The sequence below is a fragment of the Xyrauchen texanus genome, chromosome 10 (assembly GCF_025860055.1).
Source record: "Xyrauchen texanus isolate HMW12.3.18 chromosome 10, RBS_HiC_50CHRs, whole genome shotgun sequence".
In the NCBI taxonomy this organism is placed as follows: Eukaryota; Metazoa; Chordata; class Actinopteri; order Cypriniformes; family Catostomidae; genus Xyrauchen; species Xyrauchen texanus.
In genome coordinates this window covers 18592196-18611783 of record NC_068285.1, presented here as the reverse complement: position 1 = coordinate 18611783, position 19588 = coordinate 18592196, and the positions used below count along the sequence as shown (strand labels likewise).

General features: G+C 37.3%; 1 protein-coding gene and 1 pseudogene across 1 annotated transcript; one reads left to right on the top strand and one right to left on the bottom strand.

Annotated features, from left to right (window-relative positions):
- Positions 1-473: 473 nt before the first annotated feature.
- LOC127650729 (histone acetyltransferase KAT2B) lies at positions 474-12738 on the top strand. The gene is made up of 18 exons (XM_052136331.1): positions 474-957; positions 1807-1945; positions 2076-2221; positions 3911-3997; positions 4617-4798; positions 5533-5724; positions 5817-5914; positions 6220-6345; positions 6847-6986; positions 8501-8709; positions 8884-9010; positions 9131-9241; positions 9578-9721; positions 10438-10552; positions 10660-10690; positions 10815-10878; positions 10975-11059; positions 11207-12738. Exons 1-18 carry the CDS (start codon positions 757-759, stop codon positions 11398-11400), a joined length of 2391 nt encoding a protein of 796 aa, XP_051992291.1. The 5' UTR covers positions 474-756; the 3' UTR covers positions 11401-12738.
- Positions 12739-12928: 190 nt separating this feature from the next.
- Positions 12929-19312, bottom strand: LOC127650849 (peptide-N(4)-(N-acetyl-beta-glucosaminyl)asparagine amidase-like; annotated as a pseudogene).
- Between the last annotated feature and the right edge of the window lie 276 nt (positions 19313-19588).

Genomic DNA, 19588 nt, shown 5'->3' with positions numbered 1-19588 from the left:
TGTTTTTGTATTTATCCCATACCTATTATTTCACTTCTGAACACATGGATTTAACCACTGGAGTTATATGAATTACTTTTATACTGCCTTTGTGCTTGTTGGACCTTTAGAATTCTGGCCAGCGTTCACTTGCATTGTATGGACCTACAGAGCAGAGATATTCATCTAAAAAGCTTCATTTGTGTTCTGCTGAAGAAAGAAAGTCATACACATCTGGAATGGCATGAGGGTGAGTAATTGATATGAGAGAATTTTCATTTCAGGTTGAACTATCCCTTTAAATGGATATGCATCTATTTAGTAAAGAGAGTGCATTAGGATTAGGCTGTTTTTGTATCACTGATTCATACAACATGCCTTTGAGCATTTGCAGGGATTTTATATTATTCATGCAAGCTTCTCACATGCAGATATAGTACATATAAGGAATATTTTAAGTAGCTTTTGGTCTAGATTTTGGCCCAGTGATTTGGGTTGTTTATGCAAAAGGATCAGTGAAGCAATAATGCATGCCTTCTTGAACAGTTTCTCAACCTTTAATCCATTTGACCTTGCAATGCTTGAAATGATGGCATATTTGTACCCCGTTCCGAATCATAACGGGATATTTATTGTGTGCCTCCCCTAGCGGAGACCAGGCGGACTTACAATGTCAAATAAAAAAGCAGGGATGAACGCCATGTCTGATCCCGCTACTGAGCGCTAGAGAGAGCGATCACAGCGGGCGGACTTCGAGGATTCAAGTCGGAGCGCGGAATGTCGGAAAGCACCGGGATTCCTCAGGGCTCCCCAGCGGTGGGCGCGGCGGGCTCGGCTCCGGCTGCGCCAGGAGTCGGTGGAACAGAATGTCCGAGCGCTGCTGTCGGCTCTGCGCGGATCGCAGTGAAGAAAGCGCAGCTGCGCTCCTCCCCGCGCCCGAAGAAACTGGAAAAACTCGGTGTATACTCCTCATGTAAGGTGCGTGAGAGCGGAAATCAATTGCGTAAGTTCATAGCGTAAAGCGAAGAATCGTTTTGTATAGTTTTCCCGATATATGCAAGCTGATGAACGAAACTGGCTGTCACCTACTTTACCTACTCTTAAATTTGCAAGCACAGCACAAAAAGCCATTGCTTTGTTCGCAATTATTTTTCATTACTAATGCATACTTACGTGCAATAACTACTTCAATGAATGCACGTTGCAAAATATATCAATAAGCACAAGTATTTCCGTGATCTGCAGAGATAATAGCGCTGTGTGTTTGCCCAAAATGGGCAAGATGACGTGAACTGGGTACTCTTGGCGGGTTGTCAATTTATTTATTTTTTATTTATTTTTTTCATGTAACTATATATGCACGCTTTTTTTGATGACTGTATTTTGTCAAGTCCAACTAAAGTGTCATAGTGCTTTGGTGTGGAGAGTTTAGCTAAAATAGGAGGCACAATCTGAAGTTGACTACTCGAGAGGTGAGAGCGGCGTCTTTGTTTTGACAGGATGACAGCTGCTGGGTGGGCGTGGTCTACTGCTGGGGGCGGTGCCCTCTGTTTCCATAAGTGCGCACGCTGTAATTCGCGAGACGGCCAGTGGGGTTAAAAATCTTAGAAAACAATACAAACAATTATTGTTTTAGGAGTTTATTGACGCAAACATGAACCATAATGTAAATAATTACATTTCTGAAATCATTCAAGTTTGAATCATTTATTTGTTTTCTTTACAGATAGTAAAGACAAGATTCTAATGGTTTTGTTTAACTGCAGTGCCCCAATCTATAAATTGCAACTAACATGGTAATTTGAGTGTCTATTTTCCTTTACAAAGGCTGAAGGAGCTTGTAAGTGCAATGGCTGGAAGAGCCAAAACCCACCACCAACTCCACCCCCTCCAACCCCTCCCAGAGCCGAGCAGCTAATTGCTGTTAACCTTAAGGAGCCCTGCAGAAGCTGCAGCCACGCACTTGGTAATAAATGTGTGTGTGTAAAAAAAATAAGGTGTACACTTTTTCTTATTTAGGAGTATTGTAAAACATACCACATCATTTATTCTTCAGTACTCTAGGCAGGTCTTCATTGTTTTTTCTTACTGGACAGGTGACCATGTGACACACCTGGAGAATGTGTCAGAAGAAGAGATGAACAGACTGCTTGGAATTGTACTGGATGTGGAGTACTTGTACACATGTGTCCATAAAGAAGAGGATCCTGACACTAAACAAGTTTATTTCTCTCTCTTTAAAGTGAGTGTTAGTTGTTCAAAAGTTTCTCCCTCCAGAATCATTCATTAATTTGACAATTCCACAATATTCTCTCTACTATATATATATATATATATATATATATATATATATAGAATTATTTATTAAGATTGTATTTCTTTCATCACATTCCCAGAGGGTCAGAAGTTTACATACACTTTGTTAGTATTTGGTAGCATTGCCTTTAAATTGTCTAACTTAGGTCAAACATTTTGGGCAGCCTTCTACAAGCTTCTCACAATAATTTGCTGGAATTTTGTCCCATTCCTCCAGACAGAACGGGTGTAACTGAGTCAGGTTTGTAGGCCACCTTGCTCGCACACGCCTTTTCAGTTCTGCCCACAAATGTTCTATCATATTGAGGTCAGGACTTTGTGATGGCCACTCCAATAGCTTGACTTTGTTGTCCTTAAGCCATTTGATTTGAGTCATTGTCCATTTGGAAGACCCATTTGCGACTGAGCTTTAACTTCCTGGCTAAAGTCTAGAGATGTTGCTTCAATATATCCACATAATTTTCCTTCCTCATGGTGTCATCTATTTTGTGAAGTGCAACAGTCCCTCCTGCAGCAAAGCACCCCCACAACATACTGCTTCACGGTTGGGATGGTGTTCTTCAGCTTGCAAGCCACACACTTTTTCCTCTAAACATAACGATGGTCAATATGGCCAAACAGTACAATTTTTGTTTCCATATATTTTGTTAAGATATTTGTCCCTGTGTGCATTTGCAAACTGTAGTCTGGTTTTTGTATGGCAGTTTTGGAGCAGTGGCTTCTTCCTTGCTGAGCAGCCTTTCAGGTTATGTCGATAGAGGACTCGTTTTACTGTGGATATAGATACTTGTCTACCTGTTTCCTCCAGCATCTTCTCAAAGTCCTTTTCCTGTTGTTCTGGGATTGATTTGCACTTTTTGCACCAAACTACGTTCATCTCTAGGAGACAGAATGCATCTCCTTCCTGAGCGATATGATGGCTGCATGATCCCATGGTGTTTATACTTGCTTACTATTGTTTGTACAGATGAACGTGGTACCTTCAGGAATTTGGAAATTGCTCCTAAGGATTAACCAGACTTGTGGAGGTCCACAATTTTTTTTCTGAGGTTTTGGCTGATTTCTTTTGATTTTCTCATGATGTCAAACAAGAAGCACTGAGTTTGAAGGTCTTAAAATACATCTAAAGGTACATCTCCAATTCAGTACACCTCCTATGATAAGATAACTGGCTAAATATCTAAAGGCTTGACATCATTTTCTGGAATTTTCCAAGCTGCTTAAAGACACAGTTAACTAGAATGGTGATATAATCAATTAAAAGTGAAACAATCTGTCTTTAAACAATTGTTGGAAAAATGATTCGTGTTATGCACAAAGTAGATGTGCTAATTAAACGACTTGCCAAAACTGTAGTTTGCTAATATTAAATCTGTGGAGTGGTTAAAAAATGAGTTTTAATAACTTAAACCTAAGTTTATATAAACTTCTGACTTCAACTATACAGTATATATATATATATATATATATACACACACACATACATACATACATACATACACTACCGGTCAAAAGTTTAGGGTCACTCATATATGTATACAATTTGCTAATTTAAAAGACACTATACAATTTATTATTGTGTTTTCGTAACCACTGCTTGTTGCAAATTTCTCAGTTGCTGCGCAAATGCATCCTGCAGATGGGAAGGCCAGTGGTGGAGGCCCTGGAAAGTCCACCTTTTGAAAAACCAAGCATTGAACAGGTAGACACTCAACTCATCATACTACATATTCAAATATCATATCAGCATCAGTGTATGTAAAGGTGGAGATACAGATAGAGCCCCTACAAGATCAATAGTTTATTATTTTCTTGGGCTGATAATGATGCGCAAATAGGAAATTTATAGGAAACATGAACGTTTAACATACATTCATTTGGTTACCATAACTCTCTGCTTTCTGTTAGTTTGGTAGACATTTAGTTTGCTTGAGAAGCACTTATCAGAAAGACAAAAAGATATATAGCAACATATAATATATATGTATATATACTGTCATTCCAAAGCAACCTTTAGCATTCAAGACGGTCCATTTCAGCCCTCCAGACAAGACTTTAGTGAAGGTCAAGTGTGTCAGTCAGGTTCTGATTTCACCAGGTCGCTGTGTGTGTTGTAACTTTATTTCCTCAGAATATGGTCTTGTTTGTATAAATACAATCTCAACAAAGAATTGTTTGTTTATTTGATTAATACATTAAGAGTGTAACCTTTCAGCATCACCTGTCATTTGGAGATGGATGAAATGTTATTTCCCTCCCTGAAAAACATTCCTGACCTCCCTTTTGTTGGTGTCACTCCTGAGTCTTTTCATGTGTTGCAGGGTGTGAATAACTTTGTGCAGTACAAGTTTAGCCACCTACCATCTAAGGAGAGGCAAACCATTGTAGAGCTTGCAAAGATGTTCCTCAACCAGATCAACTACTGGCAGCTAGAGACTCCTTCGCAAAGGAGGCAAAGGGCGCCCGATGATGACGTAGCTGGTTATAAAGTCAATTACACCAGGTGACTGTCGTAGAATGATGATCTGATGGTTTTTGAGGTTAGGGTCACCTATCCTCAGAAACGGAGGTGTCGTTTTTCATCAGATTTTTATTTGTTTCCTTTGTTCTTCTGCTATTGTCATTTAAAGTCAGTATGAAATCAAAATGGACTCTATTTGCTTTCATGTTGACATCTAGTCATGGGAACACCAATCATTCCCCCAGTGTTCAAAATGCAATAACCTCTATTGGCTGGGCATTCAGTCAATGGGAAGGTGGAATGTAATTGTTGATGGAAATGGAAAGAATCTGTCACCCCTTCTTGTGGGTTAACATTTAAAGGGATAATTCACCCAAAAATGAAAATTCTTTCATCATTTACTCACCCTCATGTCATCTAATTTGTATGACTTTCTTTCTTCTGTTGAACACAAACAAAGATTTTTAGAAGAAAATGTCAGCTCTGTAGGTCCTCACAATGCAAGTGAATATTGGCCAGAACTTAGAAGGTCCAAAAAGGAAATAAAGGCAGAAGAAAATCAATCCATAAGTCTCCAGTGGTTAGTTCCATGTCTTCTGAAGCAATGTGATAGGTGTGGTTGAGAAACAGCTCAATATTGAAGTCCTTTTTGACTATAAATCTCCACCTTTGACCTTTGAATTAAAATTTTGGGTTGAACTTTAACCATAATTGAAATGGATGTGTGTTGGCAGACTGCATTGCTGCTAATAGTCTAATGGCTGGTTGTGTTGCAGGTGGCTCTGTTATTGCAACGTGCCCCAATTCTGTGACAGTCTTCCTCGGTACGAGGCTACGCAGATTTTCGGACGCACTTTTCTGCGCTCTGTATTCACTATTATGAGGAAACAGCTGCTGGAACAGGCCAGACAAGAGAAAGACAAACTACCACCCGAGAAACGCACACTCATTCTCACACATTTCCCCAAGTAAGCACAAATGGACACAAAAAAACACATGAAAATCCCAAATAACTGGTTGATATTGTATTTATGCGAATATGTGTGTGTGCTCTGCACAGATTTCTCTCTATGCTGGAGGAGGAGGTTTATAGTCACAATTCACCTATCTGGAGCGAAGACTTCATGGTTGGTTTATCAGGTGGACAGATTCCCACAGGTGATTACCATGTTGTTCCAAACCTCTATGACTTTCTTCCCTCAGTGGGTCACAAAAAGGAAATAGAGTGTAGAAGTGGAGTGTTGATGCCGTTTCCAAACAGTGACAGTGAATGGTGACCACGGCTGTCTCTGGTCCACATCCACTTTCATTTTATGAAAAGAGCAGCCTCAACATTCCTTTTGTCCATCACTTTAATGTCAGATGTTTATTCAGTCTTGTCTGTGGAATGGCTTTGCAAATATAAATGGTATTCGTATTGGTTAGGCATAGATTTTGTTGAGCACTTTCTCTTATTGGTGCAGTGATCAGTGCTCCACCTGTGACCCGCCCCCTGTACTACAGTAGTAGCCCCGCCCCTGTAGAGCTGGCTGGAGGAGGCAGCGTAAGCCCAGCCCAGAAAACAGCATCCACTCTGGAGCCCAATCCAGGTAACAATCATCACAGCATGACTAAATAATCATAATGTCCAAGAACAACACACTTTATATGTGCGTTATACAGCTATAGTAAAGATATAGTCTTGACTTTGTCAAACCTTATAAAAGTTTACATTTGTTATGTTGTAGTTCTTTCTCTAACATAAATTATATTAGTGTAATTCTATTGAAATACAGGATTTAATCTTTTTTTAACAGATAAAAAACCCTATCATAGACAGTTTCATAAATTAGGGTAGCTCATGCCACAAATATCATTGAAAGTGACAAAAATGCCCCCAAAATTATATATTTTTATTTATAAATGTATAAAATACCACTGAAAATCGTAATAATTTTATTTTATTATAGATTGTAAATTGCTTAGATGTTTGCACATGTTAAACTTAGTTGAATCTGAGTTTTTTTGGATCACAATAAACAACCCAAATTATTGAGTAAATTTGATCAACTCTACCTTTATACATTATGCTTGTTTATTTGTGTATGTAGGTGGTGAAAAACGAAAACCTTCTGAGCCCTTATCTCACGAGGACTGTAAACGACCTCGTGTAGTTGGTGACATTCCCATGGAGCTTATTAATGAAGTCATGTCCACCATTACAGACCCTACAGCCATGCTGGGACCAGAGGTACCAAAAGAGAGAGTGTGTGTGTGTGTGTGTGTGTGTGTGTGTGTGTGTGTGTGTGTGTGAGCGTGTATTTATCACTTTGTGGGGACCAAATGTCCCCATAAGGATAGTAAAACCCGAAAGTTTTGACCTTGTGGGGACATTTTGTCGGTCCCCATGAGGAAAACAGCTTATAAATCATACTAAATTATGTTTTTTGAAAATGTAAAAATGCAGAAAGTTTTCTGTGAGGGTTAGGTTTAGGGGTAGGGTTAGGTTTAGGGGATAGAATATAAAGTTTGTACGGTATAAAAACCATTATGTCTATGGAAAGTCCCCATAAAACATGGAAACACAACATGTGTGTGTGTGTGTGTGTGTGTGTGTGTGTGTGTGTGTGTGTGGATTTAGATGCTGTTTTAAAGGAATCACCCACATCTTTTTAATAGTTTGAGATAATATAAACGATTTGTGAACAGCTGCTTACAAGAGTACATGGATTTATTTATTAATCTGTCTTTTAATATGTTAAATTTGTAATAAATTAAAATAAGAAGTTAAACAGCAAGATATTAACAATGCACTAACTATGTTTTAGAAGAAGAAAAGAAATAATAGAAAATATTAGAAAATATTTAGAAATAATTTATTCAAATAGTCCATAGTATGTTGGTGATTATCCAAAATTTGTAATGAGGAACAATTATTGAGTTTTTCTATTAGAAATGTTTAGAATTATTTCTAAATGTTTGAAAGTGTGGTTAAAGTTTGGTTTGTTACAAACATTTACATTTTTTTTCATTTTGCACATTATTGACAACTACATTTTACCAAATTTCTACCCAATTTCCAGTGCTGCGTAGTAACAGATTACATGTAATCTGGATTATATCATCAGATAACAAAAATCAAGTGTTTATAACTAAATTACATTACATTTTAAAATAATCATACTCAGATTAGAGTTACTTTTATTGTGTACATGATTACATAATCAAGCAGTGGTAGTAAATTGTTAATCATTTAGTGATTCCAATTTTTTCATAAAAAAAAACCCAAATATATATATATATATATAGATAGATATTAACAATTTAATAAAATAAAAAAAATCTTAATGAGCCTAATGCTGATATACGTTTAACAAATCTACCAGTCTTCTTTTTGTTGATAATAAATACTGATATGTATTTTCATCCTTGTATTTATATGTCAAAATGGTACAAGACTATTTTACCTGAAGGCAGGTGACATCAAATAAGAAACAGATTAGATAACCTAAAACATATAATCCAAGAGATTACATTACCGATTTCAATTTTAGTAGTGGAATTTATAATCAGTACCAGATTACAATTTAGAAGTAATCTACCCAGCACTGGCCATTTCATGACATCCATCTCTATTTCGTATTCATTAATTTCAAAATGGATTAAAATGAATTAATATGACATGAAGAATAATTGACTAAATTTAAAGGACATTTTTGTCCCAATAAATAATTGTACAAGGTAACATTAGTTTGTCTCTCTCAGACCAGTCTTCTCTCAGCACACTCTGCACGTGATGAGGCCGCTCGGTTAGAGGAGAGGCGAGGCGTCATCGAGTTTCATGTCATTGGAAATTCCCTCAACCAGAAGCCCAATAAGAAGATCCTGATGTGGCTTGTTGGTCTGCAAAATGTCTTTTCACACCAGCTGCCCCGTATGCCCAAAGAATACATCACACGGCTCGTCTTTGACCCGTATGTTTGCAACTTTTAATCATGAGCTTAAAGCACTTTATGCCTGCATCATATGCCTGAAATTATGCCTGCATCAAAGCTTGACCTTTTCTGATAGACCTTCTAACAGTCAACTCTGAACCTGTTGCCTCTTGATTCACTGAATTGACGGCAGCTTTTTTTATTTTTACACAGGAAGCACAAGACTCTCTCTCTGATTAAAGATGGCCGTGTTATTGGGGGAATCTGCTTCCGGATGTTTCCATCTCAGGGCTTCACTGAGATTGTGTTCTGTGCTGTGACCTCCAATGAACAGGTCAAGGTGTGTCATTCTCGTCCTCTTTTCTCTTATTCCTCCTCTTTGTTCCTTCTGTTCAAATTGGTTAATTAATTTGAACAGAATTGAATTGTGATTCTGTTTATTCTGGTTGGCTTTGCGAAGGGTTACGGAACTCACCTCATGAATCATCTGAAGGAATATCACATCAAGCACGAAATCCTCAACTTTCTCACCTACGCTGATGAATATGCCATTGGCTACTTTAAAAAGCAGGTCAGTGTGTTCTATTTGCTGTTTCATAACTAAGGAATGCTGCCCTTACAAAAAGTACTGTGACAGTACCATAGTACATGGATGGGATCATATGGGAATACCATGATACAGAATTATTAGCAGTTTCACATACCATGGTATGTACTGTACGTACAACATTGAAGTTTTTTTTGGTACTGTGAGTGTCCTTTTCTGTAAGTGATGATACTCTAAGCTACTTTAAAACAAACAAGCATATTATTATGATTAAAAACTTGGTATGACTATGGTACTCTTTGATTAGTGCATTGAAAGCAATGTCCATTGTCTTACCTTATATCTGTTTTTTCATGCCAGGGATTCTCTAAGGACATTAAAGTGCCAAAATCCAAGTATGTAGGATATATAAAAGACTACGAAGGAGCCACACTCATGGGCTGTGAGCTCAACCCCTCCATCCCTTACACGGAGTTCTCCGTCATCATCAAGAAACAGAAAGAGGTATTTAAAATCTTAGTTAAAGGGATAGTTCACCCAAAAATGAAAACTCTTCCATCATTAACTCGCCCTCATGCCATCCCAGATGTGAATGACTGTTGAAAAATTAAGATTTTTAGAAGAATATCTCTCTGTAGGTCCATACAGTGCAAGTGAATGGTGATCAGACCTTTGAAGCTCCAAAAATCACATAAAGGAGACATAGAAGTAATCCATATGACTCCAGTGTTTAAATACATATAGAAGCGATATAAAAGGTGTGGGTGAGAAACCAAATTTGAGTAAATTTTTTACTCTAAATCTCCACTTTCACTTTTAGTTTCTCCTTCACCTCTGAAAGTGAAAGCTAAAGTGGAGATTTAGAGTAATAAAGTACTTAAATATTGTTTTGTTTCTCACCCACTCCTATTATATCGCTTCTGAAGATATGTATTTAAACACTGGAGTCACATGGATTTCTTCTATGTCACCTTTATGTGACTTTTGGGGTTACAAAGGTCTGATCACCATTCACTTGCATTGTATGGACCTACAGTGCGGAGATATTCTTCTAAAAATCTTCGTTTGTGTTCTGTTAAAGAAAGAAACTGCACTAGGGTGAGTAAATCATGCGAGAATTTTCCTTTTTGGCCAAAATATCCTTTCAAAGAATTCACGCTGTATATTAAAATTCCTGATTCTGTTGTCTTCTAAAGGCATCTTGTCATCCTCTCTTTTAGATCATCAAGAAGCTTATAGAGCGCAAGCAAGCACAAATCCGTAAAGTCTATCCTGGCTTGTCCTGTTTCAAGGAGGGAGTTCGCCAGATTTCCATAGAGAGCATTCCAGGAATTCGTATGTCTCAGTTGTATTTGCAGATTTCATTTTTTTTTTATTTGTATGACATCAAATACAGTTGCATTTATTACAGCTGCAGTTTTTCGATATCTTTCTGTGGACAGGTGAAACTGGCTGGAAACCTTTAGGGAAGAGGTGAGTATGTAACAGTTTTACAACACGTCACAGCTAAACATATATCTTATGTAACTTAGCTAGTTCAGGAGCAGTTCTAAGAGAATAAACCTAAAAGGTTTATGGAATGTCGTCTTTTAAACAGCAAAGAGCTGAAGGATCCAGAACAGTTGTATAGCACCTTAAAGAACATTCTACAGCAGGTTAAGGTAATGGCTGTTTGCACTGGTTTAAATGTTTCAGAATCAACACATGAACATGGCTTATGAGTAATATGTATTTGTTTATCTCTCAATCTCTTACAGTCCCACCAGAATGCATGGCCTTTTATGGAGCCAGTGAAGAAGAATGAAGCACCGTGTTATTACCAAGTCATCCGTTTCCCTATGGGTACGTAATTATCTGTTTATGTACACATTACACCGTATTTCAGAAAGAGAGATTCTTTGAGCCAAGACTAAGATTGTTAGATGACTACTTGACTAGTTAACCCTAATGTGTGTGTGTCTGTGTGTGTGTGTGTGTTTACCCATCTAGACTTGAAGACCATGAGCGAGCGGCTAAAGAATCGTTACTATACCACACGGAAACTTTTCAGGGCTGACATGCAGAGGATCTTCACTAACTGTCGAGAGTACAACCCTCCCGAAAGCGAGTACTACAAATGTGCCAACTTACTGGAGAAGTTCTTTTACACCAAGATCAAAGAGGCAGGCCTCATTGACAAGTAGTCCAGTTAGGGGGCACAGTTTTATCCCTCCGCACCCTTCCCCACCCTTTCCATTTCTCTCTACCTCTTTATCTTGGCATTTATTTTAGAGCTTAATTTATCTATCTGTGTTTGCGCTGAGAGGTTTGTCCTAGATGAAGTTCCGGTGATGGGTCACTGGTGTGTGTATGTTGGAGTTTGCGTGACCGTGTATGTGCAGGACACCACCATATGTGACCGCAAGCCTCGTTTCTGTTTTAAGAGTTCCTTCTGCCAAAATCAGAACATTGCGGAAAGGTTTTGCTTGAGCGTTTGTATGTATGGCTGTGTGAATTTGGCGTGTATGTATACAAGCTTTTGTGCATGTAAATAATAGTACAAATCTGTTTATATAGATCAATTTTATGAAATACTGTATATTTTATTAAGTAGGGAGGGAATGGCGTGGAGATGTACCATGCTCACAAGTCAATCAAGAAAAATTACTCTAATGTTGTATCTTCAAAAAGCACTTATTAATTATTTAACCTAAATGAATTGTGGTAAACACTTGCATTTATAAGCTTTCTAATCAGAAAATTGCACCACAGTACCAGTGTGTGTAAGCGATGTGCCGCACTGAGAAGCATTCCTTGTACAACAAAGTCTTAATATGCTTCATCTTTATGGCTGTCCTACTCAAGAGAATGAACACCCTTTTGTATTTAAAAATGACACATGCAATGTTTTCTAACATGTTTGTACTTTTAAATACTTAAGAGATGGACTTTGTACTACATTTGGAGTTTGGCGGTATAAAGGACTTTGTTCCTTTGGTTTTCAAGACAGCATATTTGATTTAATGATTAAAACTTTAGAGCAACCAATGTTAAGAAATTTTGTGTTAGACTTTTTTTGTAGAGGGTAATGTTGCACAAACTGCACATTTTTTTGGTTTTTACTTTTTAGGATATAGAAATTGTGTAAAAAAACAAATGTGTCACAATCACCACATTTTGTTGTAATAGACCTGTTCGTGTGAATTTTATCTTTTATTCAGATGCCAGTTGTGTTGGCAAGTTATTACCAATTTATTATTCAAGTAAAACTATTTTTTATTTATTTATTTTTTTACATTACACAAGTCAGTGAAGATAAGTCAGTTTGCTGGTGTGGTGTAGTATAGTCTAGTGTAGCAACCTAGGTGACAGACAAGTAAAGGAAAGTTTATTATTTATGGTTATAATTATTGTATTATAATTATTCATTATTACAGCAGATTTTAAGGATTTTTAGTACTGGGCTTGCTGAAGGATTCACACTGTTATTGTTTCACTAGATTGAATAAATGTTATTCTAATTTAGAAGCAAATGACTGGAAATAAAATGCCCAATGCTTAAAGTTTTTTTAAAAGACTGATCAACACATAAAGAATGATTTGTCCACACAACTGAAGAATTCAATAATTTAATGTGTGGTTACATGGTCATATTTAATTACACTTATGAATTAAAAAAGGACGATGTACAGTTTTATTCGACAATGTACAGTAACAATGCCATATTATACATTTCCTAATCTGGTCAAATTTAAAATGACAAGAAGTACCTGATATATTTCAATAAAATACATTTGCAAAACAGAACTGCTAGCTAGTATAGTTCATAATAAAATATTTCTGGTGAGTACAGAACAAATGAAAAAGTAACTAAAACATCTGTTGTTTGACGTACAGTAACAAAACATGCAGACAGACACATTTATGCAGGGTATTATAGAAATCACCCTATTGTCTGTGTTATTTCTTGGATTCATTTAAAAATAATCTACAACTAATTTCTCTTGCCTGTGATAAATCAGATAAATGTAGCACATTTTCTTTTGATTTGTAAATGCTGCTTAAATCTCTCATCAGGGTTGTTCCATTTTTACCTGCAGCTCAAATAAAACTGTTTCTGTTTCCTTCAAACTCTAAAACAGCTTTTAGAGTGTCTAAACAGCTGAGCGTGTTGCCAGCTGGACATGTCCCCCTCTGCTCCCGTAAGCTCCACCTCCACTATCAGCTCCGTGCCTCCAGATAGACTCGCAGTGGAGTGCAGTTCACCATCTGTGAAAACAAGTCCATTACATTTGTATTATATCAAGCTCAATTAGTGAGGATCATATTACAAACCTTTTGTCAAATCAGTTCTATTAAGTACAGAGAGCTATGATTTACCCTAGCAATGCAATATTTTGAATAAAGTAAAAACTATCATTTGTTTACACTGCATTGGTGATGTGATGACAGTGCATTCATATAAGGCCATGTGAGCCAAATATATAAACAAAACAAGTATATCAACTGAAAGGGGGGCATTCACACAAGATGCATTTGATGGTTTCAAAAACGGAATGGAAATCAGGGGTCGAGAAATAGCTTTAAAAGGAACTGTTTTAAACTTGACGTCATCATAAAGATGTCATCTTATGCTGCGAATCACAACAGCAAGGCACAACTCAACAGTCAAAGACAGATAAAAAAATAATTAAAATAAGCAGCAGCGAGAATGCTACACGTCATGTGTGAACGCCCCCTAAACAGTATCTACTTCATGGCACCAACTTATATATCAAGTAGTGAGACTGATACCTCCAGGGAACTCTATGGTTGTATGGGCGGAACTTAAACTCCAGCGCACATGGCCTGAATGGAAGGTCTGGCTGAAGGCTTTGACTGAAGCTGTCTTTATCTTCATTCCTGCTGGAGCGCAGTCAAGCTTCCAGCTTATCCTCCCAGAGGAAGAGCCCTCTGTTCGTGCCAAGTACACCTACAATGTCAGAAATAGTATTGTAAGCATTACATGAAAACACCGGTTTAAACTCTTGAGGACAATGATGTGATAAGGCCAACTAAATATCAAGGTTCCCAAACTTTTTGATTTATGAATTTCCACGATTTCTCCAGTTGTTTGTGATTACTAAGGATAACGGTAGGTAAAAATAGAGATTTTCCAATGCATTGCAATCTTTATTTGAACAATCTCAATATAGATTCTTAAATCTCAAGATCGATCTTTAACTCCATGCGCAACCCTCCCCTACAATGCGAGGAAACAATTCCCATTTGCAACCAAATTTCACGCTATGGGGTTAAAATGTTCATAATTCACTCACCAGTGATTGCGTAGTAAAGTGATGTATTCAGAAGTAAAATCCTTTCACTGTGTGTTGAGAGTAAACATTTTTCTGTGTAATGCGTTTCCAAAGACGAGATCTATGCGACCCATACGTCATTGAATAATGTCTCTTTTAATTCCAATGTTGTTAAAAACAAAACTATTTCATTCTAATCATGCATAGCACAGATGAGACAAAGGTGTTCGAGTCTCTCATGTATACATGGGCTAATTTACAGGCGCTCTTTACGGAAATGCCAGTTTTGTTAGAGACAGTACCGGTTTTAGCACAGATAATGCAGTTAAACAACAAACATGTTACAAAAATGATGTATGAAATATAATGCCATTTAATTATTGAATACATTGTTATTTTTCAAAAAGCCAAATTGTGACTTAATTATGTAAAACTAATAAAATATAATTAGTAAAATTAATATTTTCATAATGTACCTACTTAAAAGGTCCCCTGTATAATTAACAGCATTATCTGAGAGATAATTTATTTCATATGCTAGCAAAAGTGACATTATAACTGAAATATAACTGATATTGAATCGAAATAGAATCCAAACGAGAGCTTGTGAAATGGAATCAAAATGAGAAATCTGTATACCCAGCCCTGCTGTTTTATAAATATATATTAAAACACAAAGATCATTTTAGAGATTGCACTCAAAGAATAATTTATAGTCTATTAAAAGCTGCTAAAAGAAATCGAATTTAACTAATTAAACTTGAGACTTAAGAAATAAATTACTTCTGGTTTGATTTTAGAGTTTTAAGAACACATTTTCCTGAGTTCACCAGATTTAGAAGTCTTAGTAGAAATAAATTCCACTAGTTCCACCAGCAGCCTTTGTATCAGCTCTTTCTTCCTCTCTGGTCCTAAAGACTGCTGCCTCTAGAGGCATCAAGTGGTAATGACAGACAGATTCGGCATTGTTTTCCAGGCACTGATGTACTGTACTTTGGAGGAGGGCATGAAACTGAGTAACATACCGTAGTGTTGAGGCCGTTAACTGTATGAAGCAGCCATTTCTCCTGAATCTGTGTGCATCTGGACAAGACTTCTGGGTGTTTACAGGAGTATCTCCATGTCACATCTACGACTTGGTCCTTGGAGAATGCCAGGATGTAAAAGTTTTTTCCCCCAGCCTACTTCATACAGGAGGGGTTTATCGCATGCATTTTCACAAGGGTTGCAGTGTAGCCAATGATGTTGTGAGTTAGAAAACACCTCAGTCCACACATGATCTGAAAGACAGAATTTAGAGATCTCATGTTGCAAGGGGTCATTTTTACATATTTAGATGAGGAAATGTGCAGCGATAGACAGATATATCGGCCAGGCCAAATGGTTGCCTGATATCTGGCTTTTCTGAGATTATCGGCTTTGGCCTGCTTCCATTCACATGTGATTTGAAAGCAGGTCAAAAGTTAAAGAAATAATTTTTACGCATTTTGATAAGACCGCATATAGACTGATATATCGGCTGATATTTGGCTATTTTGGATTATCGTTTTGGGCTATAACTGTGCCTGCTTCCGTCCACAAGTGATATGAAAGCTGGACAAAAGTTGAGACATCATTTTTCAACCTACTCTCATAGAATGAACGTTAAAATAACTACATTTGTGCAAAATTTGTTTTAAGTATTAAGATGAGGAAATGGTCAGCAATAGACATATATATTGGCCAGGCCAAATAATCAGCAGTTATTTTGCCATTTTGAGATTTTCGGCATGGACTGATAACGGAGCCTGCTTCTGTCCCCAGTTATCTGAAAGTATGACAAATGTTAGAGACATAATTTTTCAACCTAGTATCATAGAATGAACGTTAATATAAAAATATTTTGGCAAACTGAGTTTTACATGCAGCATTCTATGTTTTGTTAAAGATTTCTGGTGAAATGAACACTGTGTGTTTTATTAACTTTCACACAAACCATGACTACAATGGTTGATTATGACCCCCCCCCCACACACACACAATTACTAATATCCTATGCTATGTTATGATATCAAAACACTTATACTATAACGCATCATTTGAAAAATTATACATTTTCACACTTGAATTACAGACCCACCTACATTTACACACTTAAATGTGATTAACCTTTTGGTAGCTTACCTCATAAAATGTTGGACTTTCGACTGGGAAGTTCACAGTTCAAGCCCAGCCAAGCACACAAGCTGACTTGTGAGATGAATGTTTCATAGAAGCAACACAATATGACGTGGTTACTTAGCATTTTGTTTTTAGACACTATCAGTTAAGTTTAGGTGTTGATTTAGGGTAAGGTTGTCTGTTGTGTCCACCAATCATTTGCTTTTTTAGAACACAATTTGTTAGGTTTAGGTTTAAGTTTTAGGTTATGGAGGTACGCCCCCTGCAGGACATTTCACTGGGATACTGCAGCGAAATGTGTAATAAGGCGCATCAATTCATTTTGCAAAAATGTTGACACAGTCACGTAACATTCATGATATCAGACTTTACATATTTAGATGAGGAAATGTGCAGCAATATACAGATATTTAAAGGCCAGGCCAAATAAACAGCAGATATTTAGCCATTTTGAGATTATCAGCATTGACGGATAACTGTGCCTGCTTCCGTCCCCAGTGACCTGAAAGCAGGACAAAGGTTAAAAGACAATATTTTGAGGGCTTGTTTTTACATATTCTGTTAAATGTGCAGTGATACACAGATGTATCGGCAATGGCAAAACAAAAGCCATTTTGACTCTGCCTGCTTGAACAGAAATGTTAGCTCCCCCTTGTATCAATTCCAAAATCTACCAACAGCCTTGATAATGGACAAACATTTTCTATTGTAATATTGTTCATTTAGTTTATGCAATTTTGTGTACGTCTCAAATGCTATAATTTAATTGTATGTGTTTGTGTGTATTGTGTGTGTGTATATATATATATATACACACAAACATAATATTGGCCATCAGACACCTTGCTCTCTTGATATTGTTATTGGCCATTAAAAATCCCATATCTGTTGACCACTTTAAATGTGTAGTCGCAGTGGTGCAGTTACCAGATTAATGCTGTAAAACTGGTAAGGTTTGTACCTGTGCTGTCCCAGATATACCATGCCTCAAGGCCTAAGGCTCGGCAGCACAGTGTGAAACAGTTTGCCCATTCTCCACAGCGCCCTCTCCTGCTCTCAAGCAGCTTCTCTGGATGATTGTACCTGTGCAAATGAAAAATTATTTATTTTGCATTCTAGCAAAACAATATTGAAAATGAGGCCTACGACTCTGAGAAATAAAACTGATTTAACCAACCATAAACTGACAAAGATTTATGGACCTTATTTGAAGACAAACTGACAGTATACACTAAAAAACTAGGTGCACCTTGGAAATATGGTGGAGAGATGGCATGTCTGACAATAGTGGTTCTCTACACGGCCTGCATCCCTGCATTTTTTTTTTTAATACTAATTTAAAATCTAGTAGCACTTGGTAATGTTCGCACTCCAGCATGAAGGTTACTTTCGCTTTCTGTTTTCACGCTCCCTATTATTGAGTCAAGCTTGTATCTCGTCTCTTTATTCTTATGTCAACTGGCATATAGTGAAAATGAATGACGGGATGGCAAAGGAGAACACGAGTGGGGAGGTGATTGTCACGATCAAATGTTTGTTGTGAAATCCTAAAAGACGTGTTCAAAAACACGATGATAATCCGTTCACATGTGGAGAGAAAATATAAAAGGTCAGTAATACATAAATCCCCTATTGAATATTTTGAATAATCATATCAACATTCTAATCTAATGCATCTCAAGCTTAACTTTAGGCTATTATGTCCTGCATTAAATAGAATTGAACTTTTAACGACGCAAAACACCAACTGAACTAATCAACTCGTTAATATTGCGTAGTTTGACTACAATTGCCATCTAAATTACTTTAGTGGCATAATCCTTTGAGCGGAGGGGAAATTATAGCCACTTCACTCCACTCACATACTCTGGTGCAGGCATAGGGGCAGCAGCAGCCGATACCAGGCCTGCAGAAGGTGTGAAGGGTGGCACTGGGGCAGGACTCGGAACAACTCTGGCACTTTGTGGATTGGACGCAACTTTGCTTGCCCCAAGTCTCTGGTCTCTCTCAGCAGCAATAGTCTCCCGCACCTGTCTTAGCCTCTCCACTGATGACAACTAGGAAACAGCAGGTGGGCTTCAGCCTAATAGGGACAGATATAATATATGATGGCGTTTTGATAACTCGTGAAGCACTGTCAAACGTCTACTTGTAACCAGGAAAGGGATACTGTTTCAAGATTTCTATTCAATGAACTTCATTTCATTACGTGGTCATATGAAGGTAAACAACCTCTTTAAATCCCATCTCAGAGGCAATCAACTGCTCCATTGACAGGCAATAGCTTGGTGGAGAATGTTGGGTTCCCAATACGGATGGGTATTTCTCCTCATTTGGATTCCTATAGAACACACATACACAATTTCGAACCATAAGGTGACAATGCAGTTTATACAAAATAAGTGGCATCTTTGGAATAGTGTGCAATAAGACGCATCTAAAAAGCGTTCATATGGATGGACACTGGACAGACTGTCTGTATGACAACATTTCTAATGATCAGGCAAAGCAACATTTAAGTTAGCACTCATTAATGTCTCAAAAACACTTGAGTTTACTCCAGAATATTATCCGCATACGTAATGAGTAATTTGGAGACGTCCAAAAACACCTCGGTGGGATTTTCACACAAAGCGCTGAATCCTTGAGACTTAGACATGACTATATATATATATATATATATATATATATATATATATATATATATATATATATATATATATATATATATATACACTCACCTAAAGGATTATTAGGAACACCATACTAATACTGTGTTTGACCCCTTTCGCCTTCAGAACTGCCTTAATTCTACGTGGCATTGATTCAACAAGGTTCTGAAAGCATTCTTTAGAAATGTTGGCCCATATTGATAGGATAGCATCTTGCAGTTGATAGAGATTTGTGGGATGCACATCCAGGGCACGAAGCTCCT

Bases quoted from the DNA above. Each gene is read 5' to 3' on its own strand.
- LOC127650729 (XM_052136331.1), top strand. From the start codon at position 757: ATGTCGGAAAGCACCGGGATTCCTCAGGGCTCCCCAGCGGTGGGCGCG. The intron at 2,222-3,910 runs GTGAGTGTTAGT...CAAATTTCTCAG, and splicing joins TTTATTTCTCTCTCTTTAAA to TTGCTGCGCAAATGCATCCT. The intron at 10,553-10,659 runs GTATGTCTCAGT...TTCTGTGGACAG, and splicing joins AGAGAGCATTCCAGGAATTC to GTGAAACTGGCTGGAAACCT.